This window comes from Styela clava, chromosome 2 (assembly GCF_964204865.1).
Source record: "Styela clava chromosome 2, kaStyClav1.hap1.2, whole genome shotgun sequence".
NCBI lineage: Eukaryota > Metazoa > Chordata > Ascidiacea > Stolidobranchia > Styelidae > Styela > Styela clava.
In genome coordinates this window covers 12,189,371-12,203,038 of record NC_135251.1, presented here as the reverse complement: position 1 = coordinate 12,203,038, position 13,668 = coordinate 12,189,371, and the positions used below count along the sequence as shown (strand labels likewise).

The window sequence follows — 13,668 nt, the reverse complement described above, 5'->3', positions numbered from 1 at the left end:
TATCTAACGATATGTAAAGAGCTAATATTTGCAAAAATAAAGATGAAAAGAAATATTTTTAAACTTTAATGAAGAAGGCTTAAGTATTGACCCAATTTCACCGACCAAAAATCCCCAATGATTATATAAAATTTCCTTAAAATAGATTGTTTGCCGTAAATTCCTCAGTTAGCTTACTTCTAACGTAATCATCTGAATATCACAATGCCCAAGTCACCAATATATTTAATATTTAACTCACCACTGACAAGAAATTGAAAAGGGTTTTTGCTAATTGCATCTTTCGGCGTCAATTTTTGTCCTTCGATTGTGATGTTAGAGTTTGGATGATCTTCTAAACTCAGAAGTAATGGATATTGACCCGGCTCCACTCCGTCTCCGAGATAAATAAGACTACAGGTTTTCTATTGAAGTTAAGTTCGGATTAAAAATGTTATTGATAAAAAATTAAATGCATTATACGATCGAATTTGTTTTTGAAAGTCAAGTAGTGTTTCAAAATTAAAATCTACATTGACAACAAGGTAATGATATCGCGCTGCAGGTGCGTAAAAAATAAAAATAATACTATAGAGTCGAGACAATCATATTTGTTTTGTCTTAATGACGTTATAATCCCCGAGTTTTGTCGTAATGATTGTTTCTGGGGGAACCTTGCGCTGTGAGAAGAGTGATCCACTAAAATAACGACACAAAGAATGTAGTTGTAGCGAGACAAGCATCATTCTCCGACCACAATTATTTCTCGTGTTTGTAAATTAACCATGGTTTCTGTAAATATTTTTCAAGTTTAATTTCAAATATCAATTGACGGTATCTCAACCGTACAATTATACCTCCTTAATCTGAATTCCTTTAGGTAATCTGGATCCTTCCTGTAGCTTACAGATGATTGTGTCACCATCAGAATCACGCACGGGAATAGAACGTAGTGCAGGTCGTTCGAGTTGGAATCTAGAAAATAGTACAAAAAATGCTCCATGATATATCCCTATTATTTTGGTTATTTTGAACATTAGAAGAATGTTCGTCTTGAATAATCTCATTTGACAACCAGAATCAAATATAATAAAATGCTTTTAATAACAAATAAAAGTAAAAAGAAAGACCCATTTTTTATTATTTTATATCAATTTAATTCAAAATTTTATTGCATCGGAAAGTTATTAGTTTTTTTTTTATCAAAACTAGTCTCGTCTGAAATAGACTTTATCAACAACCGACATGGAATATACTAGATTATAATCTAAACTGCTTTTTGATTGAAAAACTACGTCATACTGAGAACTAAAAATTCGACAACTACTTTGGCAAAGATGAATTTTATATTTTTATATCGTTTAATATCTTATTTTTTTGCTTCATCTTTTATTCCATAGTTTCCAAATATTTCTAGAGTATATAAAATGGAAAAAGACTTTAGACCTTGTAACAATATTGTAAAACTTTGTCATACTCGAATAAACTATTTTTAATTCTGTGAAAACCATTCCGTTTTATTCCAGCCAAATATAAAATAAACTCACTCAACAACAGGCATAGCTGAAGTAGCTGGTGATGAATTTGGAACTCCTGTGTCTGAACGTATTCCGACATTTGCTTGTATTGTCATCATCCAACTATCATCCGTACCATGCCAACAACATCCTCTTACACTGAAAAGAAAAGATTACAAAAAGTATTTATCAACTTCAAATGGATAAAAATCAGATGAAAGCGCAGCAATTATTTCCCAAATAAATTGTATCTGGGACACATGGTCATTATTTTTATCTAAACATTGATTTTAATATTAAATATTTTTGAGCTTGGTTAACTTTAGCATGATTGTGACTCGCCGCCAGAGAGAATCTTTGAGTCATGATGACCTGAGGTAACGTATCCTGAACCAAGTGCAGTTGTTTGGTTGCAGCCTAATACCGGTTCCGCAAAAAATTGTCTTGACCAGTATTATGGATTCTTGTTTATGTGCATTAGCTTTTCAAGACGAGACTCACGACTTCACGTACCTTATGTTGTGTAATCCTTTGGATTCAAAAACGTGCGTGAAAATATTGCTCCCAAAATTCCAATTCAACTTTGGATTGATATTTGAATCATCATATTCACTGCAGGTTAACTCTGTCATAAAATTTAGTAAAAATATAACTTCTGAAGTTGTCAATGGGTACAAATGCAACACTAAAACCTAGAATATACGCAAAAGTTACCTAAAACCCCTCATGAACGATATAATATTAGCTACAAATGGTAATTGGATACCATGGCTTACCAATCTAAAAATCAATAAGTAATTACCGATCTAAAGATCGATAAGTAACAACTAATCTGACGCAAAACATTATCGCCGAACTCGAACTTCCATATTCGCCAGAAATTTTTTTTTCCAGGCGCGACGCCGAGCGTAACGTAACGATGACCTTGCTATAGCGTGGCTATTAGGGGATATTCCTTATGTAAGTCACGTTGCCAGAATGTACCTAAGATGCATAGTCGAAAGGTTGCGTATACCGAAAATATTCCAGGTTCATCTCGTCCGCAACAGTAAAAATAAACTAATCCCGAAATCATGAATATTTAAACGCGGAGGTTGGGAATTCTCAATAATTGGACGATTCAGGCTTTGCAATTTTGCTCGGCGTCGCGTTTTAGAACGAAACTTCCGCTTAATACCGACTGCCTCGTTTCGGCGTCAGGGTTTGGCGTTGAGTTTCGTGTCTCACATATACATGCGGACACACTCGCTGTTACAGTAGTATGCATTTATCAGTTGGAACATACTACAGTTAGATAATCAACATCTAGCACGGTCGTGCTCATGATTAAAGTTGCGATGGAACATATGCGTTCACAGTCCCGGATGAAGGTAAGAAATACAAATTGTGTGACCGACCACAAATGATGATCGCAAAACCACCCGAACATACTGTCTTAGAATACTAAGTGAGCCGGAGGCTGGATTCAAAATTTACATGAACTGGTTCTCTTTTGTGTCGAGCTCATTAAAAACAGGTTCAAATTGTTATTCATTGGCCATTCCTTCGGTTTTTACCTTTCTAAAAGTATGTGCGGCCCACCAATGACTTGCAACATTTAATTTTGGCCCGCGAACGACAAAAGTTTGCCTACCCCTGCTTTACATAAATGAACCTAATACCAAACTTTGAAACGTCAGATGTAGCAGTAGTCGCCAGCTACCGACGTATACATACGTGCGTATTGCGTAATTCAATGTGAGTATTGGAACAGTATGAAAATGGCACAAAACGTTCAGAAGCAGATATGGTATTCGATTTTAGGAACCAGTAGTTCTCTTTTTTATCGAACCCGAATTTGCTACAATCTTCAGCCGTATAAACCAAAAGTACCGGTTTCGCTGATGACACGACATCCCAAGAACGTAATACTTACTTTTATGACCCAAATCGCAATCAGTGGTGCAAGGTGGATTTTTCTCCCATTTACCATCAAATTCCACTTCCAAATCATTCAATATGGAATCTGCATTGCAAGTGTCGGTCGTTCGTTGCCACCCGACTTGAAATTCAAATATCATCTGAAATTGAACTCGTGTTGAAATCGTGCAATCGAAAGTGGATCTAATTTCACAAACAGATTATTGGGCTTAATTTATATAATTTACAAATTGAACGCATGGGTAAGTAATTATTTTTGTCAACGGCTCTATCGAGATGATTTATAAATACAGATAAAATTGCTGATTAGATTTTGAAATAGACCATTTTTCAATTGGTTATTTCCGTCTGATGATTATCATTGTGTTGCTAAAACCTCAAAATAATGTTGTTTTGTGTTATGTTGCGTTAGAAGCAAAAAAATGGAATAATATACTTACTTCACGATTCGTTTTTCTGTAATTTTCGCTGGCTTTCATTGTCATGGATCCACCGAAAAAATGTCTTCCAGCTACGTGGTCACTAGCTTCAACCGGATTTGTGGTCGTTCCAGATATCATCATCAGATATCCAATCACCACCCATCCAGTTGTCCGGAAACCGGATTCCTGTTTCATCGCTGTCATTGCAGCAAACACCACCACAGCGATATTGATTCAACACTTTCTTATTAAATATTTAATAAATTTTCGTCTGAGTATTTCACGTGAAAATTCTCCTTCGGCGATTGTTAATAATCTGCGAGGACTTCAGAAATGCGAGAGGTTTTAAAGCATGTTAGTCGTCAACATCTTCAATCAAATCGATATCTAATAATAATATTATTTCGATGAAAAAAAATGTGGATTTTTTTTTCAAAGAGAAAGTATTATATTGCCATTGCTATTGCGTCAACAACAAAGATTTGCTTGCTCTCACGACAGCTGACAATAACTTTGTGGCCAATGAAGTTCAGCAAGATATAATTATACCGTAATCATATTTTATGAATTTGAGTTTAATTACATGGCTGTGTCTCGACTAACGCATCTCAGAGGATTTATCCATTGTTCGTCTAGGTGTGGTAATCTCAATGAAAGACACTGGGAGACATGTCCCGACAAGACTACGTTAATTACAACAATTCAAAAAATCCCGAAAGGCAATCCTGTCTCTATGCAGTGCGAAATTGAATCACATGGACTTGAAATTCTCGTGCGTACGTGTGTACAGTACGATATAATATTGTCTGTTTTCAATGGATTCGAACCGTATATTCGTTTACACTAACGAATATTCAATTAAGGATTATTCGCGTTTACGCAAGGAAGTTTTCTATATAAATATGTACTCCCGATTATTGAACGGAAGTTGCGTTTGTGACGGGTCGGGAATTCTAAATATTTGACCACAGTAACATCTTTAAAGCTATTCGTATATGCTAGTCTATTTCGGACTCTTAAGCGTGGCACTGTGCAGTCTCACTTATTAAAATGGATTCGCCCAGTTAAAGCTACCCGGTAAAACTGCATTTCAACGAAATGTATATATTTATATACATATCAGTTTCACAAATCAAATATAACGACATAATTTATTGTGAAACTAAAATTTTCTCTCCAAGTTATTTTAATTTTCAACTCATTCGCAAAACAATAATAACTCTAGTCCTGATAAGGCATTTTGCATGTATTCATTCCTATATTAAAATATAGGCTCCTGGTAGATTTATAGCTTCTGAAAATATAACAGATGACGACCTAGACCAAGCCAAATTTAATACAAAATATTGTATATAAAGACACTACAGATTTATTTATTTAAAAATCAGAACTACATGGTGGGTATAAGGTGCATATTTCATAAAACGATTATTTAAACAAATTCTGCTTCTCAAGACGAGGAATAAGTTGAAAAAATGAAAAATATTTCATCTCAATTTAAAGGTGTTTTTTCTTCAAAAAATGCAATTTTCGGGTTTATTGGAGAAATAAACCCGACATTGATGTGAGGTATATTAACGATCAGAAGATGAGAAATTGAGTTGTTTCCATTATCGTTATCATCTACGAGTATTTGACATTGTTAAACACATTTACACTCACTAAATATACAAAATTGAGAAGCAAAATTTTCAAAGATGACCTTGGCGAGCACTAAATAATTAGTAATGTTAATGTAGACTTAAGAATTGAAGCTTATTCTTATATAAATACGATTAAGGTATAGCACAATGCTAAAGATATACATTTTCCAAAAATTAGTGTTTGAGCATATGATTTTAAGTTCTACAGAGACTCATCACAATTAAATGTAGCAATGAATAAGAAGCTATTTTTATGAAAAAGAAGTATGATAGCTATTAAATTCTTCAACCGCATCTTGGAGCTTCATTATCTTCTTTAACCGGACATAGGAATCTGACTGCGAAATCAGGACATTTCTTTCCTTTTTCTTGATCAGCATTTTTACAGATCAATCCCGTATGATCCACCGAAAAGTTAGCTATTGCGGTTCCGATTTTCCTGTGATGGAGTGAATAAATAGGAAAATGAATAAATTTAAAAAAAAAATTAAAAAACCTTTTCGAGAGAATAAAATTAGAATATAATTACTTTACATAGCCTTGCCATTTCAAATTAAATTCAGGAAGAATTGTTTTAAAACTGAAAAAATCGAAAACAAAACAAAATATCGAGTGCTTACTTTTCGTTGGCCATTCTTCCTTCTCCAGCAATGGGTTTGTCACAAATTTCAGGATATTCTCGCTTCAGATATTCTAATTTCTCTTCATCTCCCTGCCCTTCTGGATCGTCAATGTCATACCATTTTGTCCACGAATATCGGCAAAGATTCATAGCTGAATGAAAAATAAGAAATTAAACTAATAACAAGCGTTAACTTCGACCTGAACCCAAATAATATTGTATAGTTTGCCAAGCGTGATAATTTGAAATATGAATGGTTGTACCTTTGAATTGAATGACTGTCCTGAACATATATGATTATATACCAAGCTCCTTGGTACAATAAAGGATGCTCCAGGAATATGTGTACCAATATGAAGAACAACCTGAAGCCTAACCTAGTACACATACTGTATTCAGGTTGTGCGCCATCTTGGTACACGTACTACGGGAGCACCCAATAGAGAATAGTATTTTATGGGTTGCAGTTTAAGCAGGCCCGCAAAGTAAAATACAAGCTCACGACAAGACTGTAGTTTAATTCGAATCACTGTAAATAAAAGCTTTTGAATCAGTTGACACAATAAATGATGTTTACCAGTGAAATTAAGTAAATGGTGATAATTGGTCAGATTATATGGTCTGCACTGTGTTGAGTGCCGATGACGCTCAAAATTATGTAAAACTTTTGTTTACAACCAAATTACATTTGCAACAATATTTTTTCCTGCCAATTTAAATTAATATTTATGTTTTTGCTATAATTTTAAAACTGTGGATTTGCATATACAGTACATCGAATGTACAAACCCACTAGTAATAACAAAAACAACTCATTGAAATAGCAAAAAGGAAACATGAAAAATGTGTATAGGTTTAGTGTTTATTTACCATCTGAAACAATTCCCGATTTAACATATTCTTTGTAGGCTTCCAGTTCTTCCACCCATGCCGACAAATATGTGTTCTTCCAGTTGTAAAATTCCTGTCTCCAAACGTTAAATTCAGTGTCACATTTGTTCTTGCCTTCTCCAAAGAAACCTGTTAAAATAAACACAACTAAGATTGGCGGAAATTATTAATCAATGTCTCGTATCTGACTCAGAAAGTAGTATGTAATAAATCAAGCGGGTAATGCACGATCTGTAGATCAACTTCGTGTCCAATGAAAAGCAAAACGCTGCGCAGAGATTGTATCACTTTGCTTCAATTAATGTCTACAATCTATATACTTGATCAAAATATTTTATGAGAGACCAAGTTAATAAAGATGATTTTTATATTCGAAAATTAACAAGAAAGCCTCACTTGGTGAAATACCGACGCATGTTCTGTTATCCCAAGTTAAAATGCGTCCAGGGTAGCAAGTACAATAAGCAACGTTGTCAATCGATTCGCAGGAATCTTCACACCCACCGTTGTCGTACTTGCATTTGTCTAAAAAAATTATGTATGATTAAAATAATGTATAATTGAAATCTCCGACTTTTTAGCTTAATATCAATCCTTCCTCCAAATGAACCAATCGAGCTGGATCAAAATGCTCGCATGCAGCTAGGATAACTTCGACAGCGAAGTAGGCCAAAGTCTGTGGGGAAATTTCTCTACCTCATAGCATATAGGTAGAGTGGAACTTTGAATAAGTGATTCGAAAAGCTCATTTTTGACAGATTGTGACTATCGGTTCCATAGAAACGTAAAATATTTGAAATATTGTTTCAAAAAAATGTTAATCCAAGTTGTATTTTAGATTCATGAACATTTTCCAATTTATTTTCAGTAGAACGAAAGCTGATACTATCCAATCGGTTAAAATTTGAACAGGAGGTAACAAATTTGGATTGAGTTTAAACTTTGACCCCTAATGTTTTAACATTTTTCCCATAAGCGACACATAAATTTGACTGCACAAATACAATTATTACCTTTCCAGTAGCAGTCATGAGCTCCATTGAACAATTCGCACATTTGGTCGTCGTTGCATTTGATGTCTTCACAATCCCAATCTCCATAAATACAAGTACAACGGCTTGTACACTCAGAATCGGTTCTAGATTCTCCATGCTGAAGAAAAACATAATGAAATAAATGATGTTGCATTGAGATGAAATTACCAGCTCTGTCTGTCTGTCTGTCTGTCTATTAAATAAATGCCTGAGAGTGTCTATAGTCTGCGAGTGTCGCCGTGGACAAATAGGATACCAAACTTAATTTAAACGTAATTTAAATCTTGTTCAATTTGGGCTACAGTGTTGAGACAATGAGCAGGAATAAATTCTCCCTAACAATATATTTCCATAATACATATATATCAACTAATGTAACAAACCTCGAAATAGTAATCGTCTTCCATGCAACCACACTTATCTTCATCAACGCATTTTCCATTGCTGAGAATATAGCCATCGTCACATACACAACCTGCAAAATTATTTTTGTTTACAAAAAAAATGAACTTTGAAACTATTATGTATTAAAATTAAACTTATTTAAAGAAATACCGGTAATTGAATATAATTAAACATTTGAATAAATAAAATTCCTCAGATTTGTTTCATATCTACATCATTCTTTTTCAAAGAATCAAGGAGAGACTCTGCGCTTACTTTCTGCACAGGTTGAGGTTCGGCAATCTGGATCTTTTTCTCCGCAACGAGGTTGGCACTGGCTTGCACATTCTACATAATGACTGTTCTCAGGACATTCCATCGCTGTAAATAGACAAAAATGGAATGTCAGTACCACTACTAAGACTAATATAAGCGGCTCTTCTTAGAATGAAAAATTAATAATGTCCATTTATTTAAATATGATTATTTGGATTAGTTATCGTATTGTAATTGCAGGTACTTTCAGTCGCCGTGATCGGTTAAAGCCTTAGACTTAACTGTATCAAATGGCTTAGGCTGTGTCGAGTCGGTTCTGGTTCTGCCAAATAAAAGTGGCTTTGTTAGATAGGAGTGTCAGCTTGTATAGGGGATTTTTTGAAGTGAAAGGTGTGAATGAGCGCCGTTTCGAACCTGCGATTCCACGAAGGGTAGTCAGAGATGCGGTGGCGAGCGTATTCCTAACGCTTAGCACGATGTGCCACACCGACGAGTCACAAAGCCACATCTTATACCTAGGCTCTATTCAATTTTCGAATGAAATTTATTCAATGTACCTTTTGTATTTCTAAATAATTGTCTACTTTCGCGCACTATTTTCTTTGTCCACTTCATAGAATGAGCGGTAATTACACACATAACTTACCACTGCTACGCTTGAGTAGGAGAGTTGGCAGAATCGTACGCAAGATGCTCCCCATATTTGCTTTTTAGATGGGTGGTGGTCCCAAATTTAGGAGTGGTAGATATATTGCTATTAGCGATAAAACTATTTGTAACTTATATAAACGTTATATGACTGCCCCTATGCACTGGTAGATACGCCGATTTATGGCTATTCAAGTTAGGAGTTACGTGTGTTGCCACATCTAAAAATTAGGGAACATTTGAAAACTTACGTATAGAAACAGCCTCTCTCCATTTTTCAATCTTCACTCCTTTTCCGAGACAAGCAAAGTAGTAAGCTTTCATAATCATTGCAATAGCCAACGACGATCCCTGGTTTCTACAAGCACTCAGCACACAACTCTTGAAGAATGGTTGAGCGTCCATCTTTTTATGACAGGCAGCGAACGGACCATCGGTATCAGTAAGCACACCACAGTCGCAGGATCTCTCATATCTAGCTTTGAGGGCGCAGGTTCGATCAATTTCTTCAGTATCTTTATTGCATCTTGTTATAATTTAAAAAATAGTATTAATTCAATGTTTAATTTTTCGGAAACATTATTCTCACCCTTAGTGGAAACGAGTGGCTTAAGTAGAGTTGATACCATTTGCGACAAAATCCTTTGCGCGAATTGAAAAATTTCCATAAAAGTATATAGCCTACTATATATGTATATACAAATTTATGTTCTTATTAAAGTCATTATTCTCCTAAAATTTCAGATCTATTATAAACCAGGTAACGCAACCGAGGATTTATCCTACTCGAACGAAGTGAGTATGTTGGATGCACGGTGCATATAAATATTCCTAATTTATATATTTCACCCAGAGAGTACATATAGATAAAAAGACGAAGAGTCCCTTTGTGTAACAATATGTCAATTCTAATAATAATCGATCTTGAAAAATAATTCTTTTTTTGTTGTATATAATAGACATTCAAACATAAATTAGTTAACAAATAAGTTAAGAATGTTGAAACGTGCGAATCTATCAGCAAACTGATATTGTCAAAACATGTCATTTCATTTTCTTTCAGAAATACAGTTTTTTTAAATATTTTCCAGCTAACCTGCTACAGCTAAATTCGGCCATTCTCCAATGATCACCCCATTGCCTGGGCATAAACATCATATCACCTCCTACAAGCATATCATCACCAGGTTGATCATTATAATTTCCACCTAAACCGTACATTTTCTCCTTGTACTTGTGGTCAACGTCAACGCGAACCCTGATTGGATAAAAAAAAAAGGCCTAGGTTGAAGATTCTCACCAGATGTAATACTTATATCTCTACTAATTAAGTGTATATTATTATTATCAATACCAAACTATCACTAGTAATGTAATGGTGCCGGACCACGTTATAAAACTATTTATTCCCTAATGTTATTAGGGAACGAAATATTATCATCCAGCAAAAACGAAATACCAGAAAAGTTTTTTTTCGAGGATATGATTTCATGAACTGCGTAACGGAGTTCGACAAAATATTTGATTTGAAACGTATCGAAATGACGGTTATTTTTAATTACAAACGAAAATGTATGATTTTTAAACCGTTTATTTTTCTTTGACGATACTTAAACTCATACAAGGAAATAGCGATTCAGACATATGTACCAACATGTACCAATCGTATCCATTGAATAAAACATGAAGTCCGAATTCGAAGCTGAGAACAACTTTTCCTAATTTCTTTCCAACAGAAAGTTGTCCAACTTGAGACCCAGCGGCAACACGGACGTCATCGACCTGAGAAATAGAAGATTCAGTTTTTATGTAAGTCAAATATTGAGGAGTTGAATATTGCGTAAGAGTGAGATATAGTATCGCTTTTCACTAAATATGCATCCTTTTGCCCTTCCGTATGGTGACTATTAACAATTAACGGCAACCTATTAGACACTTTCGACAAGTTCAAAGCTTACATTTCATTGTTTACCTGCCTTTTTCAGCTTGTTAAAGCAGCAAACTTACAGAGTCGATATTTTTGGCAATAAATTTCGAATGTTACCTGCATTATTTCATCACAAGATTTTAAAAATTTAAAAATTTATCAATTTACAACGGCACGAAAATTTGATATAACGTTACAAAATTATATCAGAACATTAACTTGGAAAAGCATACAATCAGGAGGAACTAATCCTCGTGTACCGGGACCCAGAGCCCAGGTGGTGGCTATTATTCTAAATAAATCCGACCTACCATGACAATTTTCTTGGGTGAAACTTTTATTACGTTTTCCTTGTCGCCTTTCCATACTTTTACTACAAGTGATATTCCTTCGTTGTATTCCCATCCACCGTTAAGGATATAAACCGCAAAAGCGAGTGAATCTTTTTCGTCAGAATCGGGTCGGCCATATCTGAAAAAATCATTATGAAATCACAGAAGCTTGAAAAATAGAAATAGAATCCAAGTACACTTTAAAGATAGTAGATGTGCTTCGAAAACATTTCGAAAATAAGTTTTTTCCGTATACGAACTGAGCGTTAATAATTTTGGTGATTGAAACCTCAACATGGCAGCCCACCTCAGAGTGTGACAAATCGGGTAGACAATGACGAAACAGAAAAATTTCGGTCCCTCGTAGGGCCGACCTTATTTGAAGTGACTGGCCCAAGTAAGCCTCGTATAAAAACTTAGGCTTAAACCTTTTCCTGCGTGTGTGTGTATTCTCCACTTTTATGTAGATTTTTGAGAAAAATTAGCAATATTTTAGCAATATTTAATCATGGATTATCGTTTAATGGCAATATAGATAATTTCTTGTACTGATAATATACTTGCACAGATAAGCAGTTTGTATAAGCTGCTGATATGCAATTAGCCATTAATCGAATCAATGCATTAGATTAGATATTTGCGCTAATAATTTGATTTGTGCTGGACTAACTACTTTTTTATATGCTTTTGTGCCGATGTATCCGTTTGCATATATTGCAAGGATGCTATAGCATGATTATTAAGATAGCTATCTTAAGTAATTCAAGAGTTTTGCTAGACACAAACACAAATATATTTCTGTAACGTTTGTTTTACCTTGGTGCAGCAAGACTCTTGAATCACTCAAGTTAGATTAGAAAGTTGGCCAAAGAAATAGGTATGTACACAATGACTACTGATATTACCCTGCCAATAAATATCCACAGTCGCCTTGGAAATCGAAGAACTTGTTGTCAAATGTCTTGAAGTGTATTTTTCCGTAAACAAGAGCATATGCAAATTCCTGAATCAAGAAATTTTCAATTAATTAAATTAAATTAAGTATTAAAAATAATTCAGTTTATTTCAGTTGAAAAGATGTTCTTATTCACGTTAGGCCAAGTATACGCAGAACTATTTATTGAAGTTTTAGTAAATGTCAATTTCACCTCCATTTTGCTATTTTGTGTATATAATGCACCCACACGGGGCCATCTTTCAAACACATCAGCTGCTCAACTAAGGTCTTATTAATACCGCGTATAGCTACGGTTTTAGACTTGATTTAAAGCATTTGATTAGCCGTACAAGATATTTATTTCTGTGTGGGTCGCATAATAGGCTACCGGTTCTGCTGCACCGGGGTTAATCATTTGATCGTCCATATATTTGATATTGCATACTGTTATTTTTATTTATTGAATGGTTATTTACACAAATAATAAATTTTACATCGGGAATGCATTGATATTCTCCAGAATTCGACAGCTTGCAGGTTGCTTCCTTGCCACATGGATCTTCCTCTCGTATAGCAGACCCAGCACCAACGCACCTATCAGAGTACGCACATCCTGGTGCCATATAAAATGCACCTTGCTCGACGTAGCCATCAACTTCGAAGTTACACCCACAAACAGAGTCTTCGACGCATTCACCGTTGTTTAAAACATATCCCAGTTCACACACGCACCGTGCAACTGTTTCTACCGATAAACACCTTGAAAAGAGAGATTTGAAATAAAGTTTAAACTTTCCGTTTAGAGTCGAAGAACGAAGCAGAACAATTTTAAACGTGTATAAAAGTAGACCTGGGCATTGTCGAATGTTTGACAATTTTAGAATTAAATCGAATATTTTTTCAAATAGAATCCCGACTGCTTCTTGTAATATATGTAATTGTATGCGACCTTTGTATTGTAATGGATCCTCCATACACATAAATTACTAAAATCATATAATCCATTACTCATACAGATCTCTGAGTGTTCGCACAAAACAAGAAACATGCTTCATTATTAACTTGCCAAGAAAAAAAGCGGTAAGTCAGAATTACAGTTCAAAATTATGAGGAATTCACCTACCCCTTGGAATACA

The 13,668-nt window shown here is 34.7% G+C and overlaps 1 protein-coding gene across 1 annotated transcript in view; it reads right to left on the bottom strand.

Annotated features, from left to right (window-relative positions):
- Positions 1–5,155: 5,155 nt before the first annotated feature.
- LOC120336711 (IgGFc-binding protein-like) overlaps positions 5,156–13,668 on the bottom strand; it is a 35,164-nt gene continuing 26,651 nt past the window's right edge. The window contains exons 30-42 of the mRNA XM_039404446.2: positions 13,027–13,291; positions 12,501–12,598; positions 11,575–11,734; positions 10,997–11,118; positions 10,433–10,594; positions 9,588–9,862; positions 8,689–8,793; positions 8,412–8,503; positions 8,008–8,146; positions 7,391–7,519; positions 6,974–7,123; positions 6,102–6,255; positions 5,156–5,920 (exon numbers count right to left, since the gene is read on the bottom strand). Coding sequence (XP_039260380.2) covers positions 5,767–5,920; positions 6,102–6,255; positions 6,974–7,123; positions 7,391–7,519; positions 8,008–8,146; positions 8,412–8,503; positions 8,689–8,793; positions 9,588–9,862; positions 10,433–10,594; positions 10,997–11,118; positions 11,575–11,734; positions 12,501–12,598; positions 13,027–13,291 — 2,005 coding nt within the window. The 3' untranslated portion in view covers positions 5,156–5,766. The remainder of the gene's footprint in view (positions 5,921–6,101; positions 6,256–6,973; positions 7,124–7,390; positions 7,520–8,007; positions 8,147–8,411; positions 8,504–8,688; positions 8,794–9,587; positions 9,863–10,432; positions 10,595–10,996; positions 11,119–11,574; positions 11,735–12,500; positions 12,599–13,026; positions 13,292–13,668) is intronic.